This window comes from Venustampulla echinocandica, assembly GCF_003357145.1.
Source record: "Venustampulla echinocandica strain BP 5553 chromosome Unknown scaffold_1, whole genome shotgun sequence".
NCBI classification, from domain to species: domain Eukaryota; kingdom Fungi; phylum Ascomycota; class Leotiomycetes; order Helotiales; family Pleuroascaceae; genus Venustampulla; species Venustampulla echinocandica.
The window spans coordinates 2,224,426-2,242,550 of record NW_022474206.1 but is presented as its reverse complement, the minus strand read 5'-3'; the positions used below and the strand labels follow the sequence as shown (position 1 = coordinate 2,242,550).

General features: G+C 51.7%; 6 protein-coding genes across 6 annotated transcripts; 4 read left to right on the top strand and 2 right to left on the bottom strand.

Annotated features, from left to right (window-relative positions):
* Positions 1-224: 224 nt before the first annotated feature.
* On the top strand, positions 225-2,281 carry BP5553_03264 (uncharacterized protein; the record flags this gene model as incomplete). Its single annotated transcript, XM_032011887.1, has 2 exons — positions 225-404; positions 461-2,281. 2 exons carry the CDS (start codon positions 225-227, stop codon positions 2,279-2,281), a joined length of 2,001 nt encoding a protein of 666 aa, XP_031871580.1.
* A 468-nt stretch (positions 2,282-2,749) lies between these two features.
* Positions 2,750-3,992, bottom strand: BP5553_03263 (uncharacterized protein; the record flags this gene model as incomplete). The annotated part of the gene is made up of 3 exons (XM_032011886.1): positions 2,750-3,547; positions 3,882-3,906; positions 3,964-3,992. 3 exons carry the CDS (start codon positions 3,990-3,992, stop codon positions 2,750-2,752), a joined length of 852 nt encoding a protein of 283 aa, XP_031871579.1.
* A 641-nt stretch (positions 3,993-4,633) lies between these two features.
* On the top strand, positions 4,634-5,620 carry BP5553_03262 (putative 60S ribosomal protein L5; the record flags this gene model as incomplete). Its single annotated transcript, XM_032011885.1, has 2 exons — positions 4,634-4,704; positions 4,762-5,620. The coding sequence occupies 2 exons, from the start codon at positions 4,634-4,636 to the stop codon at positions 5,618-5,620; spliced, it is 930 nt and encodes a 309-aa protein (XP_031871578.1).
* A 1,178-nt stretch (positions 5,621-6,798) lies between these two features.
* BP5553_03261 (putative GIP3 Glc7-interacting protein whose overexpression relocalizes Glc7p from the nucleus) lies at positions 6,799-10,755 on the top strand (the record flags this gene model as incomplete). The annotated part of the gene is made up of 4 exons (XM_032011884.1): positions 6,799-6,856; positions 6,992-9,062; positions 9,317-10,074; positions 10,124-10,755. 4 exons carry the CDS (start codon positions 6,799-6,801, stop codon positions 10,753-10,755), a joined length of 3,519 nt encoding a protein of 1,172 aa, XP_031871577.1.
* Positions 10,756-11,566: 811 nt separating this feature from the next.
* BP5553_03260 (uncharacterized protein) lies at positions 11,567-12,148 on the bottom strand (the record flags this gene model as incomplete). The annotated part of the gene is made up of 1 exon (XM_032011883.1): positions 11,567-12,148. One exon carries the CDS (start codon positions 12,146-12,148, stop codon positions 11,567-11,569), a length of 582 nt encoding a protein of 193 aa, XP_031871576.1.
* Positions 12,149-17,058: 4,910 nt separating this feature from the next.
* On the top strand, positions 17,059-17,971 carry BP5553_03259 (Uncharacterized protein; the record flags this gene model as incomplete). Its single annotated transcript, XM_032011882.1, has 2 exons — positions 17,059-17,173; positions 17,226-17,971. 2 exons carry the CDS (start codon positions 17,059-17,061, stop codon positions 17,969-17,971), a joined length of 861 nt encoding a protein of 286 aa, XP_031871575.1.
* Between the last annotated feature and the right edge of the window lie 154 nt (positions 17,972-18,125).

Genomic DNA, 18,125 nt, shown 5'->3' with positions numbered 1-18,125 from the left:
GGCTGGTCGTCACAGCCAAGAACAACACCCCGGTCGTCGGGTCAGCCTTGCATGACATCTATTTGTTTACTCTTTGCTGGATGGCAACCAACGCCCACTAAACACCCACCATTCTTGTACACAGGCCTTGTCGCATAACGTGAGTGTCGCCGCTCCAGATCTGCCATTTGAATAGAAATAGTCCTCTGGCCTCGTTCAAATTCTAGGAACTCACCGCGGCTGCGATGGAGCAGGATAGTCTGCGTACCGCGTCTCTGTACATCAACAACCAGCTTCTTTCCCGCGGCCTGCTACGGAATGGCCAAACAATTGATTTTGCGTGCCCTGAGACGGGCGAGGGAGGGACGGAGGCTACAACGGGACGAGTCATAAGTGTCATAAACGATCTTATACTTCGTCGAGATGTAAGTTACCTCCCCTTTTCCTGACTTATCGATAAGTACTGACTTGTCCCGGGAAGCGCGATGCGACCCAACGCGAGAATCTCTCCCACACCATACGTACTCTGCGCGCTGACTCTCTACGCCAGTCGACAGATCTCGAGCGCGTGGTTGCTAAATATGCCGACTCGCAGCGAAAGTTGGGGTTGGCGGAAGCCACCGAACGTGCTTTTAAGCAGCAGATACGCAGCGCGGAACAATCGGCTAGAGCGTCAAAAGAGGAAATGGGGAGGATGAGAGTGCTTGTTAGCCAGACGAGACGCCAGTGCGCAAATGAGCTCCGGAAAAGGGAGCGTGTTATTGAGGGTTTGAAGAAGCATGTTGCTGACGGCCGGAGACCACGAGGAAGTGGCAAGGCTGTTGGGGTTATTAGCGTGAATGTAGTAGCTGGTGTGGGTGGTGATACTGAAAAAACGGGGGACGATGTTTCTATTGCCGATACGAATTATGACCTACGAATGGAAACGAACGAGTTCTTGACGGAATTGGCGAGGGGTTTGAGTGAAGAAAACGAAAATATAGGGGCCCTGTTGAGGAGAACAGTCCAAACACTAAGGACTTTGAGTGGATGTGAAAAGGGGACCGCCCAGGAAGGTAGCATGGTGGCAGAGATGGAGACGGGATATGAGAACTTGGATACCGAAATGGGGTTCATAATTGAGCATTTACGAAATTTATTGACCAATCCGTCTTTTGTACCGTTGGAGGAACTCGAGATCCGAGAGGAAGAAATCATACGGCTAAGAGGGGGCTTCGAAAAGATGGAGTCTAGGTGGTTGGAGGCAGTTCAAATGATGGATGGATGGCGCAAACGGATGGCAAGGGGCGGCCAAACGGTGAACTTGGAAGAGTTGAAGATGGGGCTTAGGCTGAGCCCCCTTAAGCCTAAGGAGGGAGAGCCTGAACCTGGATTTGGGCTCTCGACGCTGCTAGAGGAGGCTGAATGCGATACCCAAGCAGAAATTGACGCACTGTGTGATCCGGGCCTTCCAACGCCCTCGGAGCCGGAATTTGAAGCCGAGAATTCAGATGCCTCAGAGTCTAGCCTATTAGAAGAAGATGCTATGGATCAGGTATCGAGGGAGGATTTTGCGGAGCCACAGCACGATATCACGATAAATACAGATTCCTCTTTCTCCCCCGGCCCGCCTCCACAGCTCTCTCCGCTTCGAGCGACGTCCGGGAATCGCGGGTCAAAGTCCTCTCAGCAGGAATATATGGATACGACCGCAGAAGATGAGACTTGTGATTTTGTTGGGCCTCCACTGTCGCCTCCAAAAAGAAATCCCCGACAAGCTGAATCGTGCAAGGATGAAAGTTCACAGCTCTCATCGACACCTTCGGACGAAATATCCCTCCTCAAAACCTCCAACATCCATCACCGATCACCACGCAAAATATTTAACCAACTATCAATGCCTGAATCCATTCCAAAAATACAACCAACAGCGTCGAGCAAGTTGCCACGTCCGCGAGACAACCCACTCCCGCAACAAAGTCCGCTAACAATGGCATCCATAGCTGCAAAACTAGCGGCAACGGCGCGAGAAGCGGATGCTGCGAGAGTCAGAGCTAAGATTAAAGCTGCTAAGCTGAATAGGGTGACACCCCCAAGTCTGGAAGCAACGAAGCTCATGCCTTCATCGTCAAAACCGCAGACAAATGATGAGGATTTCGAGCCAGGCCAAAAGGATACCCACACGGCCACAGTTGAAGGGACCAAGAAGAGAAAAGCAAATGGCAGAAGTCAGGGTGGGAGAGCATGTAGGAGGAGAAGTACACTGAGTCCGTGGGAGTTAGAGAGTTTGATGCTAGGTGGTGGGGGTGGTAGGAATAGTTAGCGGTGCTTTCTATATTCGAGAATGTCTCGGTGTAGTCTAAGTTAGGTGTACTTGGGTTTACCGGGAGTCGGGATAAGGTGTTTGGAATGCGGTTCCCAAAGGTATAGATCCTGTTTATCTATAAGTTATAGTTATATAACTATAATATATGTTATGTCCGTACGGGCTGTACGAGTCGACTACTGGGCTTAAATCAGTCATTTACCTTGTAGACTTGGTATGCTTCTAGAGATATAGCTGCTTTCACGCTAGAAGTTACTGGTTCTTAATGTTGGAAAGTTGGCCTCTCACGAGCTGCATGTGTTATTGGCCGAACACAATCGATAGATAGATCGTGGGCTGCTATGTGGCTTCAGTGGAACTTTATATGCTAGCGAGTATGTATAACAACTCCACAGAAGTATTCTACTGGATCTGGGCTCCCCTTTAGAAACTAGAAAATATGCTCCTAAAGGCTGGATTGGTTTTCTACAGCTTGGACTTCCCAGGAACCACTGGCGTAACAGGTATCCTGGGGTGGCTGCCCGCGAGCTGCAATCCTGTCTCCCGCTCGAGTTCATCCACAGCCTCAAATGCTCTTCCTAGACCTACTTTGATGGTCCTGAACCCGACGTTCTTAGCAGCCTTTAAATTCTCTCCAATATCATCGAGGAACAGAACCTCGTTTGCCTTTATCCCTTCTTGCCCGCCTAAACTCTTTCCATCCTTCTCGATATTCCCTCGGGAAAATTCGTCCAACTTCCTCAGCGCTAACTCATATATTTTTGGATCTGGTTTGCGCAGCCCAACATGGGCGCTCGAAATAAAAACATCAAAGAGCCTCCGGACATCTTCGCTAGGTGGTGGATCCGAGTATGGATGGCTCGGTGGAAAGATAACCGTGTTGCTCAACCCGGCCATGATGTACTTCCCGCTTTTCTTCAGCGCAAGGAGTGCTGGATACATCCACGGATCCATGCCCCGGGACCCACCCATCATTGCCCAGAATAAAAACTCAGCGTCTACTTTTGGCAGCTGTGGAACTGTGACTGGAAGCGAGGTGTCATTTTTCCGCGCCTGGGTGGAGTAAAATGCCTTCCATAGGGTCGGGTTGTGAAGGTCGGAAGCGAAGCCGCGGAAGAAGTGGGAGTCAAGGAGGATTTCGCCTCGTTCGAGACGATGCCAGAATCCATTTGGGGCGCTGCGGGAGATACTGTGGTTTACCCAGCCTGGGGGGATGGAGTGGCCCAATTCGTAGTCAAGGATAGCTTGGAAGGGGGAGACGACCTGCGAAGTGAATTAGCTGGGGCATATAAGCGGTCGTTGATTAGAGAGATTAGAGAGCTGGAGGATAAAAGATTAGGACAGAATTTAACATGATCGCAGTGTATACAACACCGATAGAATCATGGAAATATACATGGGCTGAACGCGGGAGCTTGTGGCACAAATATGTATCGCCACTGATATACAGCAAGAGTGCAGAAGCTGAGGGCTACTCATGCCACTAGGCATTGCCTTGATAGCTAGGTGGGCATAGTATAGGTTGCGAGTTCATTCTTGACTTGTACAGCAAAAAACACCGGCGTAGAAAGCGCAGACACAAGCAAGCTGCTCTTACACAAACGCCCCCAATGTCAAAGAGCCTGCACTTCTACTTAGCCCACATTCATCACGGCCTCAGTTCTAATGGAATGACTTACAGGACCTTTGGCTGCGTTGGCGGAGCCATAACTGTGGGTATACCTGAGTGTGTCTAGGAAATATTTAGCCGGGTGTTTTTTCTTAGGAGACGGAAACAACATGGGATTGTGGGCGGCATGGAGGAGGATATAGGAACTACGTACTGTACCTAGATGGAGACGGCAGGCACTCTATACAATGCCTATGAAGTATATGGAGTTCCTAGCATATTCGTGCTTAGGTATGTACTTATACTTATACCTATACTTCTCTCCAGACCATCGAAAGGGGCCGAGGTCCAGAGGCCGCACTTGGGCTGTTCTGCCGCTGTCCACCGCCGCCCAGCCGGAATTACTTCGGCAGTCGGCGACTCGTCCCCCACCTCGGAACCGCGCTACCGAGGCCCTAGCGACCCCTTGTCCGCGCACACCGGAGCACTTTTCGTTCATAATTTTGCATTTCGACTTCTTTTCTCTTGTTTCCTCCAACCCACGACACAACAACACCATCACCTCTCCGACCCAGCAATAGTGCGGCCAATCTTTCAAGATGGTAAGTCTCCATCGCCAGAAGAGCCTCTACTGCGGCGCAGATGGTATCCCACTACCGCCCGCACTGCACTGAGTGTTTCCCCTCGTTGCGAGCCGAAATGCTCCTGGTCCATGCAAGATGTTCGGACTTTGATCTGAAATGCCAATTGCTGACTCGAGGATGATATGGCAGCCTTTCACCAAGCTGGTCAAGAACTCGGCGTACTACAGGTGAGCGCCCTGACTTGCTTTCTCGTTTGTTTCCGCCCAAACGCTAACCCCTCATAGTCGCTATCAAACCAAGTACAAGCGCCGTCGTGTTGGAAAGACCGACTACTATGCTCGCAAGCGTCTTATCACCCAGGCCAAGAACAAGTACAATGCGCCCAAGTACCGTCTCGTTGTTCGATTCACCAACCGCGACATTGTCATCCAGATCGTGACTTCCGAGGTCACGGGCGACAAGGTTTTCTGCTCCGCCTACTCCCACGAACTCAAGGCCTACGGCATTGAGCATGGCCTAACCAACTGGGCTGCCGCATACTGCACTGGTCTCCTGATTGCCCGCCGTGCCCTTAAGAAGCTCGGCATGGATGAGGATTTCAGCGGTGTTGAGGAGGCTGATGGAGAGTACACCCTCACCGAGGCTTCTGAAGGAGAGGGCCGACGGCCATTCAAGGCCTTCCTCGACGTCGGGCTCCAGCGTACCTCAACCGGTGCCCGAGTTTTCGGTGCCATGAAGGGCGCCTCCGATGGCGGCATTCTCATCCCTCATTCTGAGAACCGTTTCCCCGGTTACGATATGGAAACCAAGGAGCTCGATCCCGAAACCCTCCGCAAATACATCTATGGTGGCCACATCGCCGAGTACATGGAGACTCTTGCCGATGACGATGAGGAGCGGTACAAGTCACAGTTCCAGGGCTACATCGACGATGAGATTGAGGCTGAGGGTCTGGAGGAGTTGTACCAGGAGGCTCACAAGCAAATCCGCGAGGATCCATTCAAGAAGGCCGAGGGAGCTGGCGAGAAGAAGTCGAAGGATGAGTACAAGAAGGAGTCGCTTAAGTACAAGGGCCACAAGTTGAGCAAGCAGGAGAAGATGGATAGAGTCAAGGCCAAGATTGCCGAGCTCAAGGAGGAGTAGAAAGCCGGTGCTGGTAGTTCTTTGAGTTAGCATGCATGGACATCAACAAGTCTTGACGTTGGCAAAATAAATCTCGCTGTCTATGTCGCCCAATGATGAATTGATTGCTCTGAAAGGAATGATTACTTTGTAGATCGCCCCATATGCTTCGTAGGTATATGCCATGGTTTCCTAGGCAGAAACACAACTGCAGAATTAGTCGGCTCGTAATTTGTGATTGACGCCAAAGAATCCATGGTCCGTTTTCTTTCAACTCCACCCTGGTAGTCGTAGCCCGCCGCTGTTTGCAGCGGCGCCTTTGTTTACTCTGTTGGGGGAAATATAGAGCATCCTTGACGAAGAACACCGGTCGACTACCTAGGTAAAGTACTTATAGGGTTTGCCTACTCGTACTCGAACTTGTGCGAGGTAGAGGAAAGAGACATGCGTACAGTACCGGTAGTGCTTTGTGGGGAGGAAGTACATACTTTGTCAGCCGAGTATCGGAGGGCGGACAGACCCGCCATGTCGACTATTAATAATCACCTGGGGTAACAGTAATCGAATAAATGATCGGGATTGAGCCCAAAGAAACGTGACCGTAAGTAAACTTAATTACTTGGCTAGGTTGGCTGACCTGAGGGTACTACGTAACTTATAACAGGTTTAATAATAAGGGCTTCCTCTACGGAGGTAGTACACATAGACTTCGAAGTGCGACAACGTCACTCCCTCGGTCCTCGACACCTGCAAACCACACACTACTCGATACGCACTACGCACTGCACGCTCCACTCGACAACCTACAATCTACCTACACAAACAAGCACAAGCACATTGACGATATTATATACCAGATACTAGATACTAGTTGGATACGTTACAGCACCCATCCACTTGCAAGTTCGAACAACAAGAACGTGTTTTTGCCACGCCCAGATCGCCGCCGATCTATACAGCAGCCCGCGGCACCGGTAAATAGATATTATACGGACCGTCCTATATGTCCACCCGCTGGTGGCGCACAATGCCCCGCGAGCCCCAGTAACCCGTGCTGGAATGGAATGGAATGGCCGATGCTGCTGAGGTGAGCAGACAGTATTGTCGCTATCGTCGTCGTCGTCGATCACGGCAGCGAAGCCTTGACGAGCAACGAAACTCTACAGTCCGACTGGCAACTGCCGCCCGAGTAGTTCACGATGGAGAATGTGCATGGTGTTGACATCTCGTGGATGACCAGCCATAGCTCCAGCAAAGGTATGTGCCGGGCTAAGGCTGTCGCGGCCCTGACATCTTGCCGCAGACCATATCTTGTCCCTTTCAGCAATGCACCTCATGGCGTCTGACGGTGCCGGGTTTGGTATGCTATGCTAACAACGCTTTTCTCAATAGACCACAGTCCTAAACCCCATATCCCCCCCACCGTTTCGGGGCCACAGATTGAGAAAGAATCCAAGTTGGCGCAGAACGGCGATGGACCACCGCACACCCCATCACCACAAAAGCCCGCGCCCCAACACCGTCCAATCTTCTCGAGAAGTGCTTCCTCAGAGAGAACGGTGGCATTAAATGGAAGCGCAAGGTCCCAGTCCCCCTCCCCACTCCCGTCTCGGCGCAACTCATGGCTCTCGAGCATCTCCTCCAAATTCTCCTCCTCGCCGCCGTCAATTCATAACACCCATAACGCGGAGGGGAGTCCTGCCAGCCCCCAAATTCCTCCTTCATCACCCTCCCAGGAAACTCCAGGCCTTCCAGGTCCAAATGCGCCAAAACATGCGGTCTTACAACCCGCCGCAAAAGCTCCTGGCGATGCGCCATATACACCAGCCCCGCCCAAGTCAACGCAGCCCAGCTTTTTACAAAACGCATTACGAAGGTTATCATCTGGCGGCCAACTACCGCATGGGAATCATGGCCAACAGCACGGCTTGTGTGAGAGAAGAGTGTTAAATGTGGATCGCAACCGGGAGCGGTGCTCTATCTCCGAGCTGGACCAGTCAAAATTACGAAGGGTGGCATTTTGTGTCGATGTAGAGATTGCGAGTGGCCCGCGATATACTGATGATGCCGTGGACGTAAAGCACGGCGAACGGAGGCCGGCGAAGAAGAGTTCGGAGAAGGGAGAAGGTGTGGCATTAAAACTCGCACAACCAATTCCAGTTGACAACCAAGAGAGCGGGATAGCCAAAGCTAGGGGCCAGAAGACGCCAAAGGAACCAGAAACCACGCCCTCGGAAATGTCAGCTGTGTCACAGGAGGAGCCAAACCCTGGGGACAAGGACAGCAAAAAGAAGGAGAAGAAGAAGCGCAGCGAGGAAGAGAGGAAGGCCCGCAAAGAGAAGAAAAGAAAACTCGCAGAGGCGAATGGGACGGTGCCAGTAGAGCTCGTTAGAAATGCGAGTGAGAGCTCGCTGGGAAGCTCTCAAACTGGAAGTGGAACACCAAAGACCCAGCTCTCGCCCACTACAGACCCTGTTCGAATATACCGCCGGTGTTGTCAGTTACGGGAAACCCCAATCTTAAAGAAGATTACTGAACAGTTAGCCGCTTCGACCTCGGGCATTGGGACACCTGGCGTGGTTGATAAACTGGATCTCACAGGGTATTGGTTGCAACTACCTGATCTTGTAACGTTGAGCGATTACTTGGCAGTTGTCCCCGTTAAAGATATTATCATGGAGAATTGTGGTCTCACTGATGAGGGTGTCCGCGTTCTTCTGGCTGGGCTGTTGGCAGCCAAGTGCCCGAATCATCGGAGATCTAAGTCCGAGAAATGCAAAAACGGTGACGTAGCCCAAGGTGGCTTCGTTGAGCGTGTGGTTTTTAAGGGCAATATAAAAATCGGACGAGACGGCTGGCGATACATTAGTTTATTTATAAACATGTGTCGTTCGCTCAAATCTATGGATTTGTCCCAAGTCCCATTTCCGCAGCCGTCACCAATAACTACACCTTCCCACAACCCTGGGAATCTTATTCACCGCACAACTAGCGCGACCTCTATTCCGGATGTGTCGTGTATCCTAGCTAGAGCTCTTGGAGAGCGCTTAGCAGGACGAGAATTCGAATTGTTGAATATCGCTGAATGCGGCTTAACCACAGAGCAGCTAGGAGCGATCATAGACGGTGCTATCAAATCAGGCTTACGTCGCCTTGGGATTGCTGGCAATAATATCACTCCGGATGGCATCCAACATGTTGCTCGCTTTCTCCAACACGGTAAATGTGAAGGTTTAGATTTGGGAGGCAATGATCTGAAGGAGCAGCTCGACACTATATCGCGCGCTTTAGACAACGATAACGAACTATACGCCCTAAGTTTGTCCGACTGCAACCTAACACCGGAATCATTATGGGCACTGTTCCCAGTTCTATGCAAGCTGAAAAATTTTCGGTTTATTGATTTGTCTCAAAACCATGCTCTGTTCGAAACCCGGCCTAGTGCTCTCCCCTTGCTTAGAAGGTACGTCGAATCTTCACACCTTCTTGTCCTCTGCTATTCGCTGGCTGCCTTCCCGGTCGCCTCAGAGATGTTATCTATTAGGCCCATAACGCCTTATCTCAGTCCGATTGGAGTTACGAAGCTCTCACGGATCTCAGGTCGTATGAGACTCGCCTAGTCAATTTTCTGCCTGCCATCTGGTGGCCCGCTTGGTCTTAGCTTTGCTTCGCGCATTTGTACAACTTGATTCGGGTCATTGTGCTGACACGACTCAGATACCTGCCTAAGATGCCTATGCTTAAACGGATACACCTAGCAGCTGTGTCGATGACACCAGAGCAGGCTATTGCCCTTGCCGAAATACTCCCAGAGAGCCCTAACCTGGCTCACTTGAACATAATGGAGAATCCACAACTAGCAACCCTGGCGAATGCGAAGGATGAGGCCAGCCAGGAAGAAGCATGTGCCCTCTATGCGTCACTTATGGCAGCTGTGCGCGTCTCAAAGACCATTGTATGTATCGACATTGAAGTCCCATCCATTGATTCGAGCGAGGTTGTCAAAGCATTAGCCAAGCAAGTGGTTGCTTATTGTTTGCGGAACATGGAGCGTGGCCCAGTGGCTGAGATTAGTGAGGCGGTCGCTATAACATTAGAGCCTCAAGGCGGTGAGAGAGAGGTCGATATCCCTGATGTGTTGCTGCATCTGGTCGGGCATGGTGAGGAAGGTGATGAAAATCATGATGAGGATGATCCCGCACCCGATGAAGATTATGTAATTGGAGGCGGCGGTGTTGTCAAGGCGTTGGGTATTTGTCTCAGAAATAGAGGCAATGATTCAAGGAGTCCCTCAGTAGATCGTACCAGGGATCGTTCGGATGGTGGCACTGGCTCGGGGAGACCGAGAACCCCTGCTCGTGGTGGCAAGGCGAAGGATATGTCGAAAAATCTTCTTGCCAGCGCGCGGAGAATACGCGCTCGATTACAGCCGGCCTTGGTCAAGGAATCGAGGGCAAAAGACAGAAGCAATTATCGTAAGTACTCCCAAGTTGTATCCAACCCCTGACGCTGACTCCTTGGCAGATCGCCTCCTATTCCTGGACCAGACACTTGAAGGTATGATCAATCGATTCGAAGCTGAATATCCAGAGACCCGTATCCCTTCCGCCACAATGCCACCACCTGTTACCGACCTCGCCCAGGAGACCGCTCCGACTGATGTCCATCTTTCAACGAGCCACATCGGACAGGGTTCTGATACCGAGCCTGTAGCTTTTGAGCAACCGCTCTCTGACGATGAGGGTACCATCCGTCCGGTCCTCTCTAGGCATAGCTCGGAAGTTTCGCTTGCTTCTCGTGCTCTCGATGTAGAGGAGGGTCATATGCACCGCTTTGGGCAACAATTCCGGCGTGATATTGTCAAGCCAGATCTGGAAACTGAAAGCCATGCAACACCTGACCAAGGACAGCCTAGGCATTTGGAGCTTCTGCGGGCTATGATGAATGGTTGGGGCGGTGAGGAAATCCGGAGCAAAATTTATCAAGTCGACCATGATGCCGTTATAAATGGGCCCGGCAACGAGGCGGCCATGCTTAGGCAGCAGCTGAAGGAGCAAGATCCCGAGGCCTGGCAGAAGTTTGTGGACAGCCAAAGGGTGGCCGTGCGGAACTTGGACGTTGGATCTTCGCCGGATAATGAGAGTGCAGTTGAGTAAGATTTGTGGCCATTAGAGCACCTACTTGCTTGGAAATACTTTGACTGGTTAGCTCTGTGGGGAATGAGGCTTGGGGAACATACTTTTCTGAAATTTCCAGATCATCTTGTTCATACAAGAACGGCGTCGTAGGTTTTTATTATGTGCATACGCGGTTACTGGTATGGCTCTCTGGATGGTTACGGTATCATGGATGCACGGTGTAAGGTATGAGGATCTACTTCTATGAGCAATTGATATAATATGAGCTATTTGTTATATATCCTATCCTGATTGATCCGCTTCTTCTCCATTATTACCGCGTTATGCAAGGTATCTTGGTGATCGCTCACGATGTCCTATTATAAATTCCCATATGCCGCTTGCGCCCCAATTCTAAAATATGAAACCGATAATTATCAGCAAAAACAATCCTTCTATAAAGCCGCGAAGCTGTATTTCCTGCTTTGGTCGAAGCTTCGCGGAACAGGGCGTCATCATGTCTGATGGAAGGGCGTATTAGTTCGGAATCCCTGTCCAACTCTGGCAAGATCTCCAAAGCCAAACCATTTATTTTAGCTGGCTTATGGGGCTGCGCAAAAACCACCGTGACACTTGGCTGAAAATCTGAAGTCGCCCTCTTCCGTATCGATCGTCGAATTCTTACTTTTGCTCATGTTTCTGGTAAATCTGATGGGCATAAATATCTCTTCAACAATGATTCAAAAATTCCTTCTTCGGTGCTTTTGCGTCGAGCGAAGGGCAACCTTCATTCTCTGGAGGGCCTGAGGTTTCCATGTCATTTCCCTTGCTGTTGCGGGTGGCGTGCAAGTCAGGCAGTCATCCTGCGTTGGTTTTCTTCACACGCCATGCAAACACCGCCACCAAAGACACGAGTGTGCCTCCGCCAGCCTTCCGCAAGGACTATCTCCCCGGACACTTGGACTTCAGTGGTTTCCGCAGCGTGTGAGTTGCTGGGTGATGGGATAGTGAGGGCCTTGCTATATGAGCGCCGGCGAGCAAAGTCTTTTGATTCTGTAGTCTCCGAAGATACTGATGAGGCGGCCGTCTCTGTGGGCGATGCGACGAAGAATTGGGTAGATGCCGAGGGAGGCGAGTGTACGCGTGGCGTGAAGGGTTGAAGAGTTGGTAATGGTAGGTTCTGACCTTGAGAATGATGTTTGCCAAGGTGCTGAGCTGAGGGCACGGGTATTTGCCGCTTTTCAACTTCTGACCGCAATGTTTTGGTAGGATCGGATGTGGACATTATCCCTGGAGAGTAATAGGCAGATAACGCAGGCTTTGGCCGTCGGAGGATGAGGAGGATGGACAAAAAGATAACGGATCCCAGAACTACATATATGGGTAGCAGCCCGGTCGTGAGGGCTGAGTCTGAGTTATAAAGGACAGGCATGTTGCGGCGGCGGTGTGGACTGTGGAGATGGGGCTGAGTTGATCGGGGGTTTGGACTTTGCAAACGAGCGTAAGTAAGTTACTGGAGTAATAAGATAGGAACCGGAAACCGAGCCGAAAAGAGAGAGTTGCCAGGTAGGGCGGAAGGGGGAGATCGAAGCTTATGTAGAAGAAACCCCCGTCATCTTATATTGAGTTTGGCTGGACGCATACGGATTAGGGCCCAGAGTTAAGAAATAAGAACGAGAATAAGAGTAAGAGTGAGAGTGAGGGTGAGGGTGAGAGTGAGGAGAATGTCAGCTGCAATCTGACAGGCAGTTCCATAATGGGAGGAGGCCAGTCGGACGAGGGCACTACTGATACTAGCTCTTCCATCCACAACATGCCGAGTTGGGGATGGCGACTCATGGACGGTGGTGGTTGTGTCTGGTCTTAGCGGAGGGGCGAAAGGGGAAACTTGCCCTCTCCTCTGATGTAAACTACCTAGTTAGATACCTATATGCCAGGGCGTCATGCATTGCATTGCATTGCATCGTATATCGGCGGACCCCTGGTAGTGGAAAAGAAGGTTGGCGGTTCAGCCCAACGAGGAATACATCGAGCATTGCTTACTCCACTCCCGTATCAAGGAGCAGCAAATCCCTCTCCGCCATCGACTAGTCACCGGACGTCACGCTGGGTTGACGCCATGGGGCGCGAATAATGGCCGGTGGCATTGCATTGCATTGTAGCCAAGTGGCTGTAGGGCTGGGTTCGGACTTGGTGCTGGTGCTGGTAATCTAATATTATTAAATGATGGGCTGGATCATGGATGTCGCTGTGTCAGCTCCTCCCCAGGTCGATCTCCCGCGGTTGACAGGACTGAGCTCTCCTCAAGCCTCAAGCCTCAAGGCTCATGCGCAAGCGCCACAGAGCCGCCAGTCACTAGCACCCGGCACAGCATCATACCTTACATAGCCTGGTTGTTGTTGTTGTTGTTATGTTGGTAAGTGATCCGTCCTCCAACATCCAGCATCCAACATCTCAGCAACCAATATCCAACATCTCTCCAACCTCTAGTACCCAACCTCCAACCTCCAATCTCCAACCTCCAATTCCCAGCCCAGCCAGCTTGCCAGCCATGCCGCGCGTGAACAGCTTCCGCCGTATTTCGTCCAGTAATGTATGCCACATCAGCGGCCGATAAAGTACCTCGTAGTCATGCTTGACGTACGGGCCCGTAAGACTGGAGTCCATGCTCCGAACTCGTGCTTCATACCCCGCGTCAAAGGATTACTTACTGCCAACAACTGGAGTCTGGGACCCGTGAGCTTCGTCGCCCAACCTCCCTCATCGGCACCGCCCATGCCAGGCTAGATGGGCCTAGGACGAGCCGCGGCGCTTGGCTGGCGTGCGAGAGCGCGACCAGATACGGATATCCTGGCTAGCGACGTCGATTCGCCGCACAGGAGCGACGGGCCTGGCTCCTGGCTCCTGGATGAAGAGTTGCGCGATGTTGCGGTGTAGCGGTGGTTTGGTGTGGTGCGGCGCGGCGTGGTGTAGCTTTTGCATGTCGACTAAATAAACGAGAAATGCTCTGTTCCCGGCTCAGCTGAGGTGAGAGGCGAGTCGGTGGCCACACGGCCGTTATTACGATCTACAGCGTCAATCACCAAGCACGAAGCACTTTACCAAGTTTCCAAGTACCAAGTATCTTCCCTGGAGCCCCGGCGCCAAGTCGCGTGTTGGGTTCCTACGTCAGTGGAACTCTGCTGCCAGGAGGCTTGTCGACGCTTCTCAAGGCTTGTTGATTGGGAGTTTCCCCGGAGGCGCTCACGGACGTCAAACCATCAAGGATCTTTCAGCTGCGACCGTCGCCGGGTCGCCGTGTCGAGGTACAGTATCGATGTGTCGATGTCTAGATGTGTCGAACTCTCGATGTCTCCGACAGCCCACTGTCCCGCCCGAGTGGTTTGCAGAGCTTTCCATCGCCTTGTGGCGTCTCCACAGACAGTGGTTTGTTCAACCCGCCTTCAGAACTGGATGAGCTGAACCTGGATCATGAGGCGGCTCCGGGAGGACGAATCCGGCTCAGAGGCGTTTCTTTCCGCGATTGCTTGCGCCTGGCCCAATAATCCGTGGATGGGTTGCAGCCATCGGACGTTACTAGCTCTGCATGATCGATTTGGTATATCATTTGCCTAGCGCCGCAGCTCGGGGGCTGTAGATGGGTGAGGAGAAAGGGCCATGCTGGGGTACAGTACATCTGAATAGCACGGCGTCTGTCACACTCTACATAGCTACAGACTATACCCACGTACGGATGCTTTGAAGCTGGTTTCGGGGCAACATACTCCGTACAGTGCATCTTACTCCCGGTAATCGTCCCCCGTGCCGGGGAGAGCAATGCTAGTAATGGCACAGTACTCTGGCGTCGGCGGTCAGGTGGGTGAGCAGGATAATGTATCAATGTTGGATATTGGGCGTGGGTGTGAATGTCGATTTCGGATAGTACAGGTGATGGGCCACGCTCCTATACATTCGAATTTGAAGAACAGAGCTTTGAGAGATGTCCTGTCCGGCATGCACTCGAGCTGGTGCTGGATTCTACATTGACGAATCGCCGGCCGCCCTATCCTCATATATGGGAGTCAAATCCAAACAGTGGCCGGCTTAAGAGCGGATTTTACTCGGCTCCTATTCCTTAGAGGGTATTCAAGTAGCTGACAGCTTCAACGACTTCATACCCGCGTCGACGTGGTACGGCGGCATGAGCCAACGGTGAAGCATATGGGCTCCTTACCTATCTAGGTACTGTACTGTACATTAGTTACCAACGCGTGCTGCGCTTGTTCGTCATCTAGATTTTCATTGGCTTCGCTCCGATGATTATTCCTTGTTATACTAAGCCGCACTTTTGCTGCTTCTTCGAACGTACTGGAGTAGCCTCCAAGATATTGTAGCACCGCTGGATGCGTGGCTTGGGGAGATGGTTTGAATAACCAGTGGAAAATTCAGACCCAGCGATCTGGTTCACACCTCTTACTTCGTACGTGGCGGACGGCAGTGGAAGTGTGCCTATCCGTACTTCGCACCGCGAGGAATAGATACTAAGGAATCCAGGGAAGTCGGCTCATTTCGAGGTGTCTGATTGTGTATCCGTTGGTATAGCGACAAGAGCAGAAGACCTACAGATACGGATAGTTTCGTTCGGGTTTCCGGCTTCCACGAGAAAACAAAACATCAAATGTAAGGGGCCCGGGACCATGGATGTGAAGAAGATATACTTATTACGTAGTACTACGTACGTCAGCGACGTTTCCCGAGTACTACGTGCTATTAACTTACGAAGGTTTGTTCGTAGGACGGACTTGTCAGTATATGTAAAGTATGCATGGACCTGAACGGATGCAGGGGCCGCCACTCGTTTAGGGTCCAAGATATGAAACGAAAAACTCCACCATCAACCTCAACCTCAACCTCAACCTCACCCTCACAACCAACCTCAACTTCGACTTCAACGGATACTGGCGCTTTCGCATGCACTATCAGTATACCAACGCTAGAAAATGCCGACTGCGGCGAGGAGCTGATCCTGCAGGATACTGGTCATGCTATTGCCAGTCAGTCATTGAGCAAGTGCATCAAACCAACCGACGGACGGCGTGCCCCGTACAACGTGGGGACAGCGAGCAAGTGTTTCTATCCGAGCGAGGCCCCTAGGCTTCATCCAACCAAAACAAGGCATCGCATCCGTTTCCCTGCGTTTATGTTTTTGCAGACTCTCCCACTCGCGCTGTACTGGTGTTTAGGGCTGTGCGATTCTACTTCAAGATGTCTAGGCGCTCGGGCGGAAAGTGCCCTCTTCGGGAACGACTTGCGAGTTTTTGAAACCGTCCCCACGATTTACTTTTCTCTGGCAGGTTGACCCGGTGATCTGAGCTTCGGCCAAGGCGTTGGCTGGAGTATCTTCTATTTTAGGCCATCAGCGTTTCCGGTGTCAAGCCCGTTGTACCTCCCTCCCCATTGTTTTGCTAGCTCGGGCAAAGTTGCCCAGCCGCTGAGCATCGAGGGTGAGTGTTTGGGACCTACCTACTAAGTCCCCCGGGCATGTTCCTCCTCGGTATCTGAAGCGTGGCGCAGCAACGCTTCTTCTTTTTGTTTTGCCTCTGGCCCGAGATGCACCATGGGCCGAGAGGAGACCAATCCTCTTTCTGAGTTGCGATCTCACCCCCATTTACGGCAAAGGTTCAAACATGCAGAGCCTCACCTTGCGAGCCCCGATGCACAGTGTATGTGCTTCGATCCTCAATGATTGTCAACAAGTGTGTAGATCATGGTATGTCCTTGTGTCCATCTGGTGTTCCCAACCTCCGATTGGACGTTATGAGCACCATAAGGATATCATCAATCCCTCTTTGAACAACCGTCTTTGGCTCCCTCCGGGTATCCGCCGACGAAGCAGAGCCCTAGGGAATTCTCGAGATCCAATCGCACTCCACGCCATCTCGAGATCCAATCGCAATTCGCACCCTCTCCAAGGTGTGTGTTACTCGGACTCGCTTAGTCCATGTTTCCAGTCCATCATCACCACCTCCAATGGCGGAATGGTAGTTTCCAGTTACTAGCCAGCTTGACTATACGGCAGAAGAATGGACTCAGGAGCGGGGACGTGCGCTTGCTCTTTGCCCCCTCCAAGGTAGGATGAAAGATCTTGACCTCTCGTGCTATATAAGCAGTAAAGTCTCCTCCCTGAGTAACTATCAACCCAATCTCATTCATCATCTGCATCGTCAACCCTCACTCTCTCTTCTATTCCTTCTACCTTTTTTAAATTCTAGCGTGGCGCAGGTCGCAGTTTATTCTTATTACCTTCAGACTATCCTTCAATTTGTCTCTCAAAGCTTCAACTCAACCCCAAAATCATTCACAATGTTTTATTCCTCCGCAGTCCTTCTTACCTCGTTCGCTGCTACGTCTGTCTTTGGACATGGTGTCATCGACTCCGTCAAGGGTGCCAATGGCGTAACAATGCCTGGCCTGACTGGTATGTCTTTAATATTGGTCATTAATGGTTGGCATGAGCTAATGCAATCCAGTTATTGATGGTACACCTCGTGACTGCTCCCAAGCTAAATGTGGTTCACAAGCCGATACCGCGATCACCCGTGCCCGGGAGTTGGGAACTAGCAAGGCCAGTGCTCTGGGGCGCACCAGCGGCGGGGGGCCAGTTGATGCTTCCAACATGATTTCACTCTTTATGGGAGGTGATTCCAATGCCACCGAGGTCAAGATGGCCCGTGAGCTGCACGAAATAAATATAATGCGTCGATCTTTGGGCCAGCGTGCTGCCAAGGGTGGAGTCAAGACCCCACCCGGCACCGTGGAAACTGGCGTCAAGGCTGCAGCTGGTGCAGGTGCCTCGACTGGTCTACCCACCACTGCCGACGACGGTACACTTCAAATGAACTTCCACCAAATCAACCAAGACGGTGCCGGCCCATTAACAGCCATGGTCGATGCCACCTCTGGCGGGACAGACCCCAAGGCATTCAAAACCGCCGAAGTCACCCAAAACGTCCCAGGAGCTGGCTTTGGCGGCCTCTCCCTCTCCACCAACATGGATTTCCCCGTCACCGTTCAGATGCCCGCTGGTATGACCTGCTCTGGGACTTCTGGCGGCGCCAACGACGTCTGCGTTGTTAAGCTCCAGAATGCTGCTATCGCCGGACCATTCGGTGGCTCTGCCGCATTTACCCAATCGCCAGCCGCGAAGAAGCGTGCCATCGAGCACAATCTCGCCAAGCGCCGTTTTGCACGTGCCATTGTCTCTGGTGGGGATTAATTGCTGCCGGCATGTAACAGGGGCGTAAAATATTTCTTTTGGAAGTATTTGATGCCGTGTTAGGCTGGGGGAAAAACAAGTTGGCTTTTCTAGTGATATCTTGGGGCTCGAGGTTTAGTGGCGTGTTTTATAGATGTAAGAGGCTGGGGGGGGG